The 17,659-nt window shown below is 35.9% G+C and overlaps 1 protein-coding gene and 1 long non-coding RNA gene across 8 annotated transcripts; one reads left to right on the forward strand and one right to left on the reverse strand.

The window, feature by feature from the left end:
* Positions 1-2: 2 nt before the first annotated feature.
* LOC116178600 lies at positions 3-9,992 on the forward strand. Of its 5 annotated transcripts, none has more exons than XR_004146868.1 (5): positions 3-131; positions 565-956; positions 5,117-6,160; positions 8,145-8,257; positions 8,651-9,992. It is a non-coding gene; the product is annotated as an uncharacterized LOC116178600 (long non-coding RNA). The 5 variants fall into 5 exon arrangements; XR_004146870.1 differs by lacking the exons at positions 3-131; positions 565-956 and adding exons at positions 2,088-2,182; positions 2,237-2,356; XR_004146869.1 differs by lacking the exons at positions 3-131; positions 565-956 and adding exons at positions 2,090-2,187; positions 2,237-2,356.
* LOC116178597 (chromosome partition protein Smc-like) lies at positions 1,338-11,151 on the reverse strand. Of its 3 annotated transcripts, none has more exons than XM_031498145.1 (2): positions 10,925-11,054; positions 1,338-5,086 (listed from the first exon to the last, which is right to left on the reverse strand). In XM_031498145.1, the coding sequence occupies exon 2, from the start codon at positions 2,762-2,764 to the stop codon at positions 1,358-1,360; it is 1,407 nt and encodes a 468-aa protein (XP_031354005.1). In that variant the 5' UTR covers positions 2,765-5,086; positions 10,925-11,054; the 3' UTR covers positions 1,338-1,357. The 3 variants fall into 3 exon arrangements, with proteins under 3 accessions (XP_031354005.1, XP_031354006.1, XP_031354007.1); XM_031498146.1 differs by lacking the exon at positions 10,925-11,054 and adding an exon at positions 6,700-6,714; XM_031498147.1 differs by having other exon boundaries at positions 2,336-5,086; positions 10,925-11,151.
* Positions 11,152-17,659: the final 6,508 nt, after the last annotated feature.

The following is a 17,659-nucleotide window of genomic DNA, read 5'->3' on the forward strand; positions in this document are numbered from 1 at the left end:
AAAATCCTTATCTTAACATGTTCCAAATAGCTGACGTTACTCATCATTTTTTTCATACAATACACTTTTAAGTAAACGCCTTTTGTTAATAACAATTGTGGAAAATAAGCAAACGAAAACATTTAGGATAGGTAAGTGTCGCTGCCGAATTGAAACCACTAATTGGTGCAGTTGTGCAACCGATTCAAAAATAGTTAATTGTGTGATCGTTATCTGAGTGCTTTTATTTTACAACTACAATGAACTAAAATTAGTGCTGCAACTATTCATAAAATCTCTTTGTTGTAAGCCATAGTATTTATTTGTCAATCTTACAAAGTGCCAACGTCAACAGATAAGGGCAGAACAAATCTCTACGATTCATTGTCAGTGAAAAGAAAAATATTATGACCATTCACTGGATGAACAATATTAATAAATAATCAATATTAAGCAATTAGTGTGAAAGTTGAGTGGCTTCTGACCGACAGTATTGCGATGCTACAAAAAACTACTATTTTTATTACTATTCAGTTATCTCAAAAGATTCAATGTCTCCGATTATTTTAAAGTGGCAAATTTCAGGTTGTATCATCAAACAAAGGAATATGTCTATAATAGTATAGAATTTTCTAATCCATGATGTGCTAGTATGGGATCTGCCCACAAAATTTGTATCATAAACCAACTAAGTAGCATAACGACGTGTGGTCAGGCGCACTGCACCCATTGTATCGGGTGTAATGTTAACATCATCAAAAATGTCCATGTGGCGCTTCTCTAGTCTCTACAACAGTCGGACATTTATTCAATAACGGTTTAGAGAGAGTGTGTACATTAAAAATTGGCGTTTTCTAGCCACTGGACGATTTTATGAAGATTTAAAGTTCTCATCGGTGATTTCACCACAGTTATTGGGAAAAATCGTCCCAGAAACCTGCGCAACCATTTACAAAGCATTGCACGGCCATTGCAAGGTATGTACTGCAATAAAAGATACATCATTCATATATTTAATTATAATCATTTATTTTCTTTACATTCATTTTATGAACACGTGAATGACATGACATTAGGATTCAAAGTTTTCAAAATAAGTCAGTAAATTTTGTTCTTTTTCACTTGACAACTGTTCCCGTTGCGGTATCTGTCTTGCTTGGAGTTGGTGGTATCTTGGTTGGAGTTTGGAAGTTGAATTTGAGGTTGTGAGGGTTGGTTTTCAGGTATGTTTAGTAATAATAATATAATAATAATAATAATAATAATGTTTATTTGTTTAAGTAAATACTTTTACAAATTGTGGTTTCTTAACAAAAAATTACAAATGCAAATAAAACAATTTTCTTCTTCTTCTTACTTCACAGAAAAAAAAGGAAAGTCATTCGTTAAAAATAAAAGCTCTTATTTTAAGGGCGCCAAAAATATAATAATAGAGATCACTCAGTTGCTGTGCATTGTTTACTGTGAGAACAGATTCAACGGTAAGCGGAGGTTCAAGTCTATGTAGATACTGGGTGCGCAACACGGTGTATATGGGGCACGTCAGCAGGAAATGTTCAAGTGTTTCGTTTTCTTTCAGATTGCACACGGTACACAAGCACTCAGTATTAATCACATACGAACATCTATTTATATAGAACCGAATTTCTTTTAGGCCTGAAATTCTTAGTTGACTGACTAATCGCACTTTATTTATTGGGAGCTTAAACGTCATATACACTTCCATATTAGTTAAACTGCTAATATTACGGTAGATGGGGGAATATTTTGATGTAATGGCCGACTCCACGTCCCTACTCAATTCTTGGTTTGTTACCTTTTCTAGTATGTCGTCTTTTGCTTTTTGTAGTGTGATGTCTCTGACGCAAAGTATATTATTTACCAGTGAGTGTTCTCCAATTTCTAATAGAATTTCCTTCACTTGAGTTACCCAGTTCATTGTTGGATTGTTATGAGAACTTCTATCTAGATTAAGTAAGCCATGGTAAGAATGCTTTAACAGTCTATGTTCGGGTAGTCTTAAGATTTTTTCCCACAGGTTGAGAGTATTTTTAATAATTTGTATTTTTAGATGTATCTGTCCGGTTTCCATTCTAACCATGTAGTTGGGAGTGTTGCTTGGCCAATGAAATATTTGTTTATAATATTTTACTTGAACTCTCTCCACCATCTCTAAATATCTCAGCGACCATATCTCTGCACCGTAAAGTAGTACTGAGGACACAATGGCTTTAAATAACCTAGTTTTTGTTTCAAGGCATTCCGATTTTACTTTTATTAAAGTGCTTTTGACCCTTGCTATTGCCCTGGAAGATTTTTCAATGAAACTTTCGCAAGCTTTCTTGAAGACACCGGATGCTGAGAAAGTTATACCTAGGTAAGTATATTCTTCTACAATTTCCAAAGTAGAATTGTTGAACACAAATACTCCCAGACCTTTTTTCTTCCTTCTGTCGTTGAAAGCTTGCTTCTTTTGTTTTAACAGTGAAAAGTATCTCCGCATAGTCATTAGATAGATTTGTACGAATTGCTGCGTTCTTTCACTTTTAAATTTTCTTAATGTCTGTTTCCATTCCTTTTTGAGATTCCGACAAGTTGCGTCATACCAAGTACAGTTGTTATCTCGTTTACGTGAGTGAGGTGAAAATGATTTTGTTAAGTTTAATATTTGTGCTGTTTCCTTGAAAGCGTGCTCGATGTTTTTGCTCACAGCTTCTGTGTTGTCATTGAAAAAGTATATTCTATTTGACATCGCCATGTGTTGTGCAAAGTCCTGGCTAGTCATCGAGGGCCGGTTAAACACAGTTTGTGAAATTGGAGTTATACCTTTTGAGGTAGTACTTTTAGTTCAATCTTCCTCTCCCCAATGGCATACGACATCAATACCAGCTAGCATATGGTTTGAAGTATGAAGGAGATCCATTATCGTCATATCGTTGATGTTATTAATGGTGTTGTCGTCTACAAATACTAAATCTATAACGCTTTTCCCTGTTTCCGATAGGTAAGTATAATCTGCAGGTGTATCACTTTGCGTTCGGCCATTAAGTAAAATCATTCCGTATGCGTCCATTATTTCCATCAGCTTCCGTCCTCTTCTATTGACCTTTGAGTCCCTAGTGCTCCGTTCGTGACTTACATTTGGATTTGTTATTGAGTTCTCTTGCCATTGATTCATAGTTCCCACTCTTGCATTAAAATCCCCGATTATCAGTAGTTGGCTTGAGAGATACTCTTCCTTTAGACTTCTTATCGTTTCATCTAACCAATTTGTACAAAAATCAATATCAGCAGTTGGCTTCCAGTAATTTGCCATTATAATAAAATCTCCGTTCCCGTGCTTAGCTTGTGCAATTACCCATAAGTTAGTTTTTTCGATTGTATTTAAGTGAATACATTGTTTGTAGAGTATAACTAATCCTCCACTCGCTCGACCCATACTTTTTTCTTTTGTAGCAGCAGACGCTATGTACCTAGTGATATTCGTTAAATGCATTTGGCAGTTCTATACTTTCATTTAATGCCCATGTCTCAACCAGACAGATAACGTCGTAGATTTTGAGAAGATTAATTTGTGTTGTGTCTAGGTTGAAAAGATTGCTTATTCCGCTAAGGTTCCAAAATCCAATGTTTAATTTATGGTGCTTTATGTTGTCGTTCGTTCGTTTTTTGTTTTTTTCTGGTGTGTGCCTGTGTTCTATTATCATTACTCATGTCCGTTAGCATGCTAGTCGTCGTCAATTCCTTGTGTGGTCGCAATATTAGTTTTTTGAGCCATCTGGTAATATAGATTGACTGTGTTCGTCCCAGTGGTACCACTGAGCATCCACTTGAAGTTTTTGGTGAGCAACTTTAACCCTATGGCCGTCTCGTCTTTTATCTCTTGCCATTCTTCTTATCTCTGCTTGGATCTTCTGTTCAGAACTTGTAAGGTCGCTATCAATATAAATTTTCTCTGCACCAATTTTCTTCTTGTTGCGTAACACCTCCAGTTTGCTGTCAAAGTTGCTTAGTTTGACGATTACCATATGTTTCGACCGTATTGGGACAACATCTTGTATTATCACGTCTATCTCCATTTTTTCTTTGAATAGCTTTCCTACTTCCATTCTTGTATCTTGCATATTGTCTTTGATTTCGATACCTTTGATTACTACATTAATTCGCTTAGCGAATTTTTCTTGTTTTTCAAATTTTTCTTCTAGCGTTTTTATTTTATGGTGTAATTCTTCTTTCTCTTTTTGCCATACGAGCATTTCTTTTTTCCGTTCTTCGTGTGCTAATTGCATTTCTTGCTTCAGGTTTATAATTTCGTCGGTATTTTTCTTTAGTTGGTCGTTATTGTTTTTTATTTCTTTTTTTAGATCTTCAGCCATGGTTTTTATTAAAATTTTGATTTCTTCCATTTCTGGTTCCGCTTCTAAGTTGATGCTTGGCGCCGATCTTTGATCAGGGGATCTAATAACCTTTTTACTTCTTTCAAACGCTGTTTCTTCTTTATCTACTAGTATCTCTTGTAGTGGTGTCTGTCTTTGTTGTTGAGTGGGAGGAATATTTTTTAGAGATGAATGAGACTGTGGGTATGGGGACATCGGAGGTTGAGAATGGGAAGACATCTGAGTTTGAGAGTAGTGAGATGTCTGCGATTGAGACATGAGAGTATACAATAGTGTTGGGATGCCAATTTGGGAAGGCGTTATTTAAAATGTTATTTATTTTAGTTACGGACTGTCTATTTAGGTTACCAAGTTCAACTTTTAATAAGGTTTCAGTAATTATTTTTCTGCCTAGATCCTTTGATCTTTAAGTAATGATTTTAATTTAGACGCTACAGTTTTTCCGAATATGTCACATGTATCGTCAGGTTTAATAGATAAAGTTTTTTTTACATAGTGATGAAATTATCGGACTTTTTTTAACGAAAAACTATGCAAAAAATTTCGTGTACAACACGTGGTGAAAGTGTCTTTTTTCCTGCTTGATTAGCCCTCAGTTTAAATGGAATTGGTGTGGGTGGAGGCGGCAAGATATCGGCATTTTCATCTTGACTAGGCGATTGTACCTCTGTATTTTCGTCACCATGTTCATGTTGTTCCGCAGGAATACTCTATAACAAAGGAAATTTGTTTTGTTTCAGATGTCTTCGAATGAAAATTAATGGAATACAATTGGAGCTGATTTTGAAAAGCAATGGAATTTTCCTAATTGCCTCGGCGCGGTTGATGGCAAGCATATTAAAATAATGCCGCCGCCTGAATGTGGTTCCTATTTCTACAATTATAAACACTTCCACAGTCAGGTACTGATGGCTGTTGCTAATGCCAGTTATGAGTTGATTTATTTTCACTTTGGAACAAACGGCCGAGTGTCAGACGGTGGGGCAATAAGAAACACAGATTTTTATCAAAAATTTATGAACGGTACTTTGGGGTTGCCACAACCAGATTCAGTGAATTGAATAACGCTTCCTTATGTGTTTGGTGGAGATGAAGCTTTTGCTCTAAGGAATGATATTTTGAAACCATTTAATAAGTCACAGCTCAATGAAAGTAGAAGAATTTTTAATTACCGTTTATCGCGAGCGAGACGGACAATTGAAAATGTATTCGGAATTTAAGTTGCGCGGTTTCGAATACTGAAAACGGAACTCAATTTGGACTTGGATACCTAATATTGCTCCAGTGGTGATGCTTGTTGTGCACTACACAACTTTTTACGCCGTGAAAATCCAGACACTTACTCACCGCAACATAGATTCGATCGAGAAAATTATGAACTTGAAGATATTGAAGAAGGGCTACAAAGAAACTTGCTTGGTCTGGAGAGAAGAAGAGGATCCACTTTTCAGTCGGCAACAGAAAATCGGAATTTATTTGTAGACTATTTTAATGGAATCGGTGCAGTTCCATGGCAGAACAATTATGTATAGCGCAGAAATATTTTAGGTAGTTTAATTATGGCATTTGCATAGAGATTGTGGCAGCGGGTGGAGAAATCTTTGCCTGGCAAGTGGCAATGGTAACGAATAGGGTCTATTAATGGTTACGTCATAATCGACCGCGAAATTCGAATTGCAGGACTTGGCTGTTTTACTGTCGAAAATATTGACCCCTATCGCCCTATCAATTAAGGATCACTTTTAATTAGGTATTCTTTATGGGCTTTACTTATATAACAAAAGGTAAGTAATCAGTGTTTCGATATAAGAGAGTCGATATGCTTATTTAATGCGCATAAGGTGACCTTTACGGGTTTATACTGACCTTATTAAGGTCAGTATAAACCCGTAAAGAGCACCTATTTAAAAGTGATACTTATGCATGAGGCGATAGGGGTCAATATCTTCGACAGTAAAACAGCCAAGTCCTGCAATCCGAATTTCATTTAACTGCTTTCATAAATAAGAAAGTTGGCATTGCGCATGCGCAAAACCACATTTTGAAAACGTCGTTAATTTTACTTATATTCGTAGTGTTTACATATAAAGTTTCATTTAAACATCTTCATAAATAAAAAAGTTTGCATTGCACATGCGTTAAACCAACTTTATCTCTTACTAACTTATCATAGCACATTTTATATCTGTGATACGCGGGCTACTTTATGCCCTAGGGCATTAAGTATCACCATAGTAACTCATTCATACTTAATGACAAAACAAACAAAAATTTGCAGGTTATTGAAAATTAGAAACGTCAATTATCAATTGTCAATACCTACTAAATCACAAGATTGGCCTTATTTCGTATAGTTTCTGGAACTTCTTGCTCATTCACGATGAATTGAATTATTTAAAATTACGTTTGACGTTTGGATGGTTTCAATCACATTAACAAATTCGAACCACGCATACTTAATCAAACATAATGAATTATTTTGTAAACGAATATTTACTTTGACGAAGAAAACTATTTGTAAAGGGCCCCATACACGGAACGATCCGTCGTCAGTAAGTAAATCGTTAACGATCTTGACATACACTATCGATTCGTCGTTTCGGTCGGTCTGAAACGACGGATCGGACAGATCGATCGTACCGTGTATGGGGCCTTTAAAAAATAAAATTTTGTATGTACCACGGGCATAAGCTGATGTTTATACTCTCGGGCGACTAAAAACTTGTTAACTTGTCGCCCTCGAGAATATAAACATCACTATTATGCCCTTAATACATAAATAACTATTACATGCGAATACTGATTTCGCATTAATAGCCATTTTTTGGCTACACTTTTCTGGGTTTTCTATGTTTCTGTTGCGATCGAATCAAAGTTAACGCCACATAGCTAAGAAGAAGAAGTTCGTTTTCCATTTTAACAGGGCACGTATGACGTATGAATTTATTTAATCACGATGGTTCGGTTTTAAAAACATGTGAGCGATCGATCGTAACGACCAATCGTTTCGTGTATGAGTGGGCGATCTATCGTCACGATATCGCTTTAGAACGATCGTGACGGCGGATCGTTCCGTATATGGGGCCCTTAAGGATCATCATCATGTAACCTTACTTTTCAAGCTTAAAGGGAATGGATATGTTGATGCCTTACTTTTAAAGGCATACCTTTAGAAGATGATCATATTCGACTCAGTTAGTATGTTAGTAGAAGTTCTCGAAGACGTAGCTGGTGGGTAAGTCAATGGGTGATAATATGTCTATTTGTTATTATTACAAACTTTTACTGATTTTACTGTGGTTGCAATATTATTGCCACAGTTGTTTCGGACCAGGTAGGGCCCCATACACGGAACGATCCGTCGTCACGATCGATCTGAAGCGATATCGTGATAATAGATCGCCCAAAGCTTACTACTCACACACGAAACGATTGGTCGTTACGATAGATCGCTTACAACCGAACCATCCTGATTAAATAATTTAAGAAGTCATACGTGCCATGTCGAATCGTTGATCGCAATGAGCCATACACTGTCGATTCATCGTTACGATATTCACGATTGCATGCGTTTTTGTTGCTTTGTCCGATATTCAATTCGATAAAGTAAATCGTTAACGATCTTGACATACAAAATCGATTCGTCGTTTCGATCGGCCTGAAACGACGGATCAGACAGATCGATCGTACCGTGTATGGGGCCTTTAACGCCTGGTAACGCAAATCATACTAAAAAACAATTACTGCCTTCTTTTTCTTTCTTTTCAGATAAGGACGCTCAAACCGGAATCCACCTGTAACCACCCACCATCACAATCACCAATTCAACACCGACCGTGCACTTCACCCCTATGACGACGACTCACAACGGACACGAGCTGGTACCTACACATTATCGCATAGACCAAGATAATCATAATCACTGTTGCATTGTCATACATACATTTACTAAGCAAGGGTTGAAGACGACACAAGTCATGAGTAGTACGCCATTCATTCATCACTAACCCCATTGTTGTTTCATATCTATAAATTGTAATAACTGCACCAATATGGACAACGAGTGACAAGGTCACTTCCGGTTAACGAGTATTAACCAAAATTTAATCACTTAGTCCCTTGACAATGTCTACCCATTATTCAAAACAGAACTGGAAAATTCAAAACCGTTCGTGGGTTATCATGTACACAGACGTACGGACGGACGGAATCATAAACTCGCTTTATGTCGCTCGTTGATTAACGTTTTTTTTTTATTGATTGATCGTTTTCAGGTAACGAAGAGCGCAACCCATCCTGCCGTAGGAACGTTAAGCTACTAGTTTTGACTATTGTGCTTTCACGGCCTTTCTTGAACCCGAAACGGTACGGCTCCGCAGGCACCCCTAGTGGAATAATCGAACTGATTTTCAAATTGATTTTTTTCATATTAACTATGGGGATCTCGTAAACTGTAAGAGATACAAAGTCGCGTTATGCAGAATTTTAGGATAATTAATTTTCCATTGGTAGTTTCTTTATAGCTATGTAGCGAAGTTATGGCCAAAAAACCGAAAAATGTCGTTTTCGAAAATGTGCTAGCTTTATTTTCAAACATATAAAAAATAATTTTAACAAACCCTTTTCTCGGCTTTCTGGGGGTACTATAATAACATTTTTATGACTTTCTTATTTTTTTTTGGACGCCATATTGGATTTTGCGTCACTTGATACGAGAAAAAAATTACAAAACCAGTGATAGCAAACACTAATTGCCGATCGTGATTGAAACCAAAATATGTCATTCGTTTATTGTCTCGCATAGTCACCATCGACCCGGCCTTGGAGTTATTGCCATAAGAATTAAGAAATCCATTGTAAACTTCAAGGCAAAAATGCAAGATTGATTCCCAAATGAAATACTAACGGTCGATATTATAAAGCATACTGTCAGACTAACACTGTTGTTAAGGCAGGTGACTGGATGTTTTTGCAAAGAATAACATCATTATTTGCAAAAACATCCAATCACATACCTTGACAATACTGTTAGCCTGAGTAGCCGTAAGTGTTTAGTATCGCTGATTTTGTAATTTTGTTCTCTATCAAATAACGTAAAAATCCAATAGGGTGTCCATAAGAAATAGATATAGTTACTCGAAACTCACAAGTGATAAAAATTGTTAACGCCCTCAGAAAGCCGAGAAAAAATTACCAAGGGTTTATTATAAAATTATGTTTTGATATCTTTGAAAATAAATTAACGCTAGCACATTTTCGAAAATGACATTTTTCAGTTTTTTGACCATAACTTCGCCACCTGTGGAGCTACAAGAAACTTTGAATGGGAAAATTAATCAGCATAAAGTTCTGCATAACTTTGCCCATTCAAGCGACTTTCCATCTCTTGCAGTTTCCCCATAGTGACAATGAAAAAAATTCACCCTGTATATATGTACGAGTATGTGTAAATAATTATCTTTAGGACCATATACGGTACTGTAAATGGACTGCACGATTAATCTACGAGTTACCCACCTACAATTCTGAAACAGTGGCATCTTATGTCTAAAGAATAAAAGTAGTGGTTGGCTTAAATTAATCCAAAATCGTCCAATAAAGAAGTCATTATTCGGATTCGTTCAATTTTAGTGTAAAAATTACAAAATAACGCCATCAACTCCTCCTCCTAAGCGCATTCGGTTTGCTTCATCTAGGTATTTATAATTTGTCACAACAGTCACGGCCCATTTCGGAAAACATCAAGTTTTAATACTAATAATTTTTTGCTCATAGAGCGGTTTTGAATAAATCTTGTATTTGACTCATTTGTTATTGGTTCTTGATCCACGAGAAATTCAGTTAAACTTTTCTCGCGGGGAGAACGAACCTTATGATACACTTGATAAATAAATAGCTATGCACATATAGTAATAAAAGAACATTGTTTTGCATAATAATTCGAGAAGGGAAGTGATAACAGATGGCGCTACCACAAAACAAAATGGGCGGTGTAAACGGGGTTAAATTGTGTTTTGTATGTATCGTGCATACGTATTACCATTGAGTATTACTTTGTTTTGCCGTGTTTTAATTGCAATGATTACTTTGGCGAATCTATTAGTGTATTTAGACGGGGCATAAGGACCACTAATTGAAGGCGAGTGCCTTGTTAAAGCAGGGCATATTATTTTATGTGGCACTACCGGCGAAAACGAAAGTGAGGTTATTGCACTGTGTTTACAAACGTCGAATTTAACAGGTGTCCCTCACTCTGTACGTATTGTTTTAAATCCAAGAAAGTATTTAATTGTGATTCACTTTTCATAATATACCTATATAACATACAGGTGGACCTAAAGATTGGCAGTGTAGCTGTTCTTGTAAAGCGGGGGCAGGTGGCAAGTGTAAACATATTACAGGAGTGTTAATATATGTTAACCGGTAAGAATCAATATAATTCTGTAAATTTTTAGAGGGCACAGAATTCTTCTTCAATTTTCGTTTCTGGGTTTGATAACCTATAAATTTGTTTAAGATGTGAACATGATGATTTACAGTTTACTTACCATGTAAAAAGTAATCACTTGAATCAAAATGCTTACTACAAACTTGCATGGCAGATGTAATTGGTTTTCCTATTTTTAATTTTACCTTCCACTCTTCACTTAATGTTTTGTTTTTAATAGGAAAACGATGCATTGATATACCCCTTTCATATCCAGTGAAACACTGAGGCACACAACAATAATTCTTGCTCTTATTTTTTTTTTAAGAGGACGAATTTAACGTACATTCAGCCATAATGCTTATTATTTATCCCGTTTAGGTTAGTTACATATTTCTCCGCCACGTGTCGCGTCGATCTCTCCCCTTCTCGAATAGGCTACCGGGTTATCGGCTGGGCTGATGTATTCTGACTGAATTAACGAAATTTACATATAATTAGTCTTGGCTATTTGTGAGATTGTAGCTGTAGGATAATCGGTACTCAAGCTCAAGGTTTAATTAGTTCACTTCACAATTATGTAATTTCCACAGGAGCTCATCAAATTGTTCAGAATTGAGAGATGTGTAGCGCCTAAAGTTCTACAACTAGCGGTACACGTTATTAGCAACCACTCTCCCCACATCATTAATTTATCCCTACTATTTTTGTTTATACATTCATTCATGAATAAGCAAAGCTACTATTTCAAAAGCAACTGAGTGTAATGTTTGTTGCAGAACTTCAGGCGCTTCGGATCCCTCATAAAGAATTTGATCATGTGGAAATTATTTTAGATTAATTATGACCATTATTTATTATAGCCACCACACTTTCGATTTCTAATTAGTAGCATGTAAAGTAATAGCAACAATTTATTACCAATTAATTCATGCCAAAGGTTTTCACACGTCTGCCCGAATATACATTACATTGAATCGTAAATTAATTAAACTGGTTTGCAGATAAAATATGCGCATAATTGCATTATTGTCTCCTATAATTTTTATTATGCATAAGCATGACTATTGGAATTTATTGTGGCGAAAAAATGACAGTTTTAGCATTGCATCATTACAATAATTCAAATTACAAATGTGTGTTATTGTACTGTATTGTGATACACTTCGAAAAGGTGTAGCATCTCTATATACATCTATCAAGTGTATGTGGATGGCAGTAATGGCTCATTTAGAAACGAAGTGTGTTGGGAAAGCAAGTTGCTAATAAAAATGATGCGTACCTAATGGTATAATAACGTTATTCCTATTATTAATTACCCAGAATATGACGCACTTTATTGCGATAGCAGTCTTTAAAATATCTCTAGAACAAAAGCCGACACAATCTACAAAAATGGTATAGCCTCAATATGCATATTATTTATTATTCAGGATAAGCATAGCGCACATAAGAAAAGAGCTGTGAACCCTAAGAAGTATTGAGAGCTACATTAGCATTCATTTAATGCTCCAAGTCCTTACAGAGACATCATATGAACCTCTCCCGTTACATTCCATGTCGGCCATTATGTTTGGAGATGCGCCAAAACATCTTAAAACTTATACATTGTAACAAATTTATTGAATGATAAAATAGGCGGATTACATTTCCTTTTTTTACAAATATTGAAATGATGACATTTTGCACGCAAATACCGTCTGCAAGTCAGCTGGTTTTGAATACAATTACCTGCAATTAGCTCGTGTAGATGTTTAGTATTTACTCTGAAATTTCAATGGTACTATAGTAGTTATATCTCTTTTTGCCTCTTGAATATAAATTTTGATATTTCATACGGAAACCGTCCCTGTATTGTAGTGTTACACAAAATCTTCAATCTTCAAATTTTGCTAATCAGAAGCAACCCTTTTGTTTTATGCACCCTGCGTCTATGTGTAAACTAGATTTGACAACAGAATATTTTAACATTTTAACTTTCATTAGGTGTATTTTGGTTGATTTCAAATCGACTTTAGTCGAACAGTGCTGTGCTACGCCTTCCGCCCGCCTTGTGACACGATAAAGCTCTCTGTCAAAGCTGTTTTTTTCCTTCAGATTCTTCAGCACATCATCTCGGGAAGTTCCGATCAAACTGTTGTTTTAACGATTGCGCTACTTTAATATTCTCTAAATTAACGTCATCAATTTAATAGTTTTCACATTAAAAGTAAAACAATAACAACACAAAGTTATTAATTATCAATAATTTTTTTACACGTACAGTATTCTCTTGTATTTTTCTAACAGGCGCCTATTAATTGTAGCCAATAATTTTCTCTTTGTAGCATCAATGTAGTTCTGTTGCTAACTCCGTATGGTTGGATAACAAATGCATTTTGTCCACGTTTTCTATTTACAAATAACAGCGACTGTGCAATGTTAAGAAAAAATTACTTTTTACCAATACAGAGTAGGCAAAAATGTAGTTCTCTACATGTTTTACATAATTCATGTGTGTGTTCAAGGCTGTAGATACGGAAAAGAGGGCCCATGGAAGATGCGAGAGGCGCTCCTTCCCCTCTCGGATGTGCAAGACGGTCGAGGCTAATCGATCGTTCATACGGAAAAGGCGGCGCATGAAAAATGCGAGAGGTGCTCTTCCCCTCTTGATTGTTCAAGGAGTTCGATAAGAAAAAGATGGTTGAGGCCAAAAAGGTGGTGTACCGAAGCTGCGAAAGGTGCCCCTTTCCCTCCCACATGTATAAAGATACGGAACGGGCAAAATGTGACCCACTCTGACATGTTAAACCCAGCGTCGACCCAGCATATTTCAATTTTGGTAGACGAAGAAGTTAGCATAATTTCTTACAAGGAAGCTGTCACTTATGAAAATTATGTTTTTCAGTTTTGCCAACTAAAGAATAATAAACCGTTACGAATTTGTAGGAAATATGAGTAACATAATCTCACATGTCGATGAAAATAAGTCAATTTTGTATTAAGACTGTGGAAAATTTAAGGTTTATTCCCCAAATAGTTTTTTTTTGTTGAAATCGCTCAATTAAGGTACCCTCTAACCATTTTTATTAATTTCATGATCGTCGCTCGGGGCCAATAACGCTATACTGCTATACATCCGGCAAAGAAGTTGATGAAATGCCATGTTTGCTCGTAACGTTTACATTGTAGGACCTCACTTCTTTTCTTGGATATCAAGCTTCATAAATGATTTTCCTTAACCAATTCTGTACAGTTGACAGTAGCATTCCGTAAAATAGGACAGTTTTAATATTAATAGCTCTATAATTGTGTGCTAATGTTGTACTATTGATTGTCTTGTTGACGTCGAAATCAACGATTCAGGATCTGTTAATTCAAAGAGAAATACGACACCAACTGTAATAATGAAGCCCGAAGTCGTTTCAGACATAACGGCACAAATGAAGCTTGGTTTTTTAAAACTATAAAGTAATTAAACTTTTTATGAATGACTTTTTTACCGCTGCGCTCATTGGACAAATACACGTCTAGTGCGCCAAAGACTAGATAATTATAAGTACGGCATTCCTTATACAAAATACCTACCACCTACAGATATAGCCAGTGGCGACGAGCACAAAGAAGAGAAAGGAAGAGAAACAATTCTGAAGTTAAGGTTACGTTTGCGGTCTATTCCACGTACAGAAAGAGTCGGCCTGTCTGTCTGTAATCTCATTTCCATCTAAACGACTGAACCGATTCGAACCAAATTTAGTATACAAATTATTACACATAAAACAAGATTTTGGGCAGAATCGCGCATTCGCAGGTGTTGCGGGTGGTATTTGTGCTAACCACATGTACCTACTCTCATTAGTACTTTGTCAGTGAACACATAATAAATAACAGATTTATAAAATATTGAACTCTTTATTTGCATGTTAAATAACTCCAACAATGAAAAGCCATATTGTGTGCTCCCATTTCGTAATCATTGAGCTATCCGGGGCTTTCAGAATTGAATAAGTTCCCTAGCTAGCCACTGAACTGCAAGGGTAAGTTATGTGAGCTAATCAATTTCAAATAAATTGCAGCAAGGATTATGAAAGTAGAGAAATTTGTTCTAGGAGACCAAGTTGTATTACGGGGTCCTAACAACAAAGAAAAAACAAGTTCTGCAATGATCCGACAAATACTACATCCAATTTGTTACATTTTGCAGGTGTCACTACTCACTTGGCGGCCAAATTGTACTTTTAATGTAAATTTACATAAATGATAATGTCTTGTAGAACAGGTGCTGTTGAGGTTGTTAATTTTGTTCTAGGCAATGTTGATTCCTTTTAATAAATTTACGTTTCCATGGAAATTATTTTACCTATTTTATTAGGGGGCAAAATCTGGTTTTTGGTAGAGCGCGGAGACAAATTTTATCAATAGTGTAATACAGGTAGTACCTATAATGAGTATGTCAAATCTTAAAAGTGCTCGTTACTTATTTGCTACATTGAAATTTGAAAGGGATTTATTGTGAGCGAAAGATGAAATAAAAAACAATCCACGAAAGATTACGACCAACCGCCTTCTTCTGTTTTGTGCTGCTGTATCCATCCGTTACGTATGGCTCAATTAGAATTTTTTACCGTGTGCCGTTGTCGATATTATTTAAATTCATGAATGAACAAATATAAAGTTTGATATTCTTATGAATGAATGTCTAGAAACAGTTATAAAAATTATAGCTTACCTAATACCGAAAATTAATTGAATGAAGATACATCTGAACGATGAGTGCAGATGTCTGAAATGTAAAATAATAAAATTATTCTTACTGGAACCATTGTTTAATTTTTAGCTTGAAACGTAAGAGAATATCAATGCGGTTCAAATTCCACAATGGATTGCGATGAAAATTCCGACCTCAATACAAATAGATGCATAGGTACGAATACATGAAAGAATGCATTCAATTTAAAATCTCACAAATGGAATCCAATAGATGTTCTGTAGGTAGGACCTACTAAAATATTCTTGACGAGGTTCAAACATTCGAGATGATTGTGTAAAATTGACATAAAATAAGATGTGATGCGGTAATTTGGTTTTGTATTCAGCATATAACGTAGTTGCGTTTACAATACAAACGATCGCTGTTATTAACTAGGCTACAAATTGCTTCTACATCTATTAAATTATAAACTAAATGAATGAAATCCAATAAATAATTTATTTCAGGTGGAAACTGATTCTTGCGTAGATTATAAAATGTTTGATTAGTAGTAGTAGTCATTAATCTACCTTGCCGTTAGGCAACGAGGTTGTTCAACGAAAGTATTTCAATTCAACCATACACAAAACGTATAGAGAAGAAAAACTTATTCTTTCTATCTACTATACGTCCCTCAATTCGCATTTGGATATACAAAATTTCCACCTAACCGAAGTACCTATACAGATCATTTATTCATTTCGGGTACTATCATTAAACATTTTTGCAAAACATCGTTATAGTAACCTAGCCTCGTTCTCCTTACGGTTCACTACACAGAGTGGCGTATCTAAAATGATCTACTAGTGGTTTGATCAACACTATCCGCCTCCCAGAAAGGGTACAACAGCTTCCCTTGGTACTGGGATTGTTGGTAGTAATGAGGTTAATTGTCTTTTGGTCCGAGAGATAGGAATTTTAAGCATGATAAAAATAGTTGGTAGTGACTTTGGAACTGTGGAGTTCAAACAAAAAGACAAAGTTGTTACTATAGCTTCAGTAACCCGTTCAGTGAAAGTGGAAAAAAGGGATGTTATTATTGATCCCCTATGTCTGTTCCAATGAGTATGCATGATAAAACAGTCGGACCAACAGTTACAGGAATACTTTCAGTACGAACTCGCCCCCTTTCCAGTGTCATTGTGTTTCGAAAGGGAACTAAATCTACGAACTATCTAATGCTCTATTCTGCTTTCACACCACTCCAGAGTGATGTTTCACTTGAGTGCTGCGGTTGTGTTTGACGGGTATCCCACCGCTCCAAAAACCAATGTACTGTGAGTACAGAAAGAGTACGTTGATCAAGATCTCAGAGTTGTACAGACATGATATTTAATGAGTTATAACGGTATCCCAAGATAAATTTCTTCCGAATGTAAAATAAAATGAATCTCATGGCTCCCCTTAAAATTGAACTGGAGAAACAAGATATAGTTACGCAGGCAGTAGAAGATGTAAAAATTGTTGGTACAGTCATTTCCAAAGACGATATATTATATATTATAATTATTGTAGACAAGTAGCAAGTTTGATGATGAAACGTGATACTGCACTCCAGTACTTCATTCAAGGGTAGTTCATGGGATGCCACACTTTTCTTTCATGCCTTCAGTGGATGCCACAGTACCTCCAGGCCACGAAAACAATAAATTTTTGTATTTACACAAGGAGATGCTAGCCCAGATAAAGTAGCTGAGGCTAGAGACAGTTTCCTGGTAACTTTATGTATGGTGGTGACCAAAACCTTTATAGTTTGCGGTACGAAAACTTCGTCAGTAGCGAGAAATGAATTGAGCTTACAGCGTTTACCACCGACCTCTGACGCTACCAGATACCATTCATTTAAAACTTGAATTAGAGTATCGAACGAGCCTGAAGATTAGGGGTGGATACGAAGGTACTAGTCAAGGTCTCGTTCCAGTAACGACCACAAACAACCCAGTCCCCCTATTCTATTCTATTTACAAGGGAGCCCAAGTCCTAAGTATAGGACCTTGTTTAGTGTGGCAACACATAGAAAATCCTTACCTATTATTTGTTGCTAAGATTATCATTAAGTTGTTGCTAAGCGAGTTGCGATGTAAATAATGTTAATGTCATAATAATAAAAAATAAAATACAAAGATC

This window comes from Photinus pyralis, unplaced genomic scaffold, assembly GCF_008802855.1.
Source record: "Photinus pyralis isolate 1611_PpyrPB1 unplaced genomic scaffold, Ppyr1.3 Ppyr1.4_LG8, whole genome shotgun sequence".
Lineage (NCBI taxonomy): Eukaryota > Metazoa > Arthropoda > Insecta > Coleoptera > Lampyridae > Photinus > Photinus pyralis.

Coding starts and splice junctions, on each gene's coding strand:
- LOC116178597 (XM_031498145.1), bottom strand. CDS start 2,764: ATGACTAGCCAGGACTTTGCACAACACATGGCGATGTCAAATAGAATA.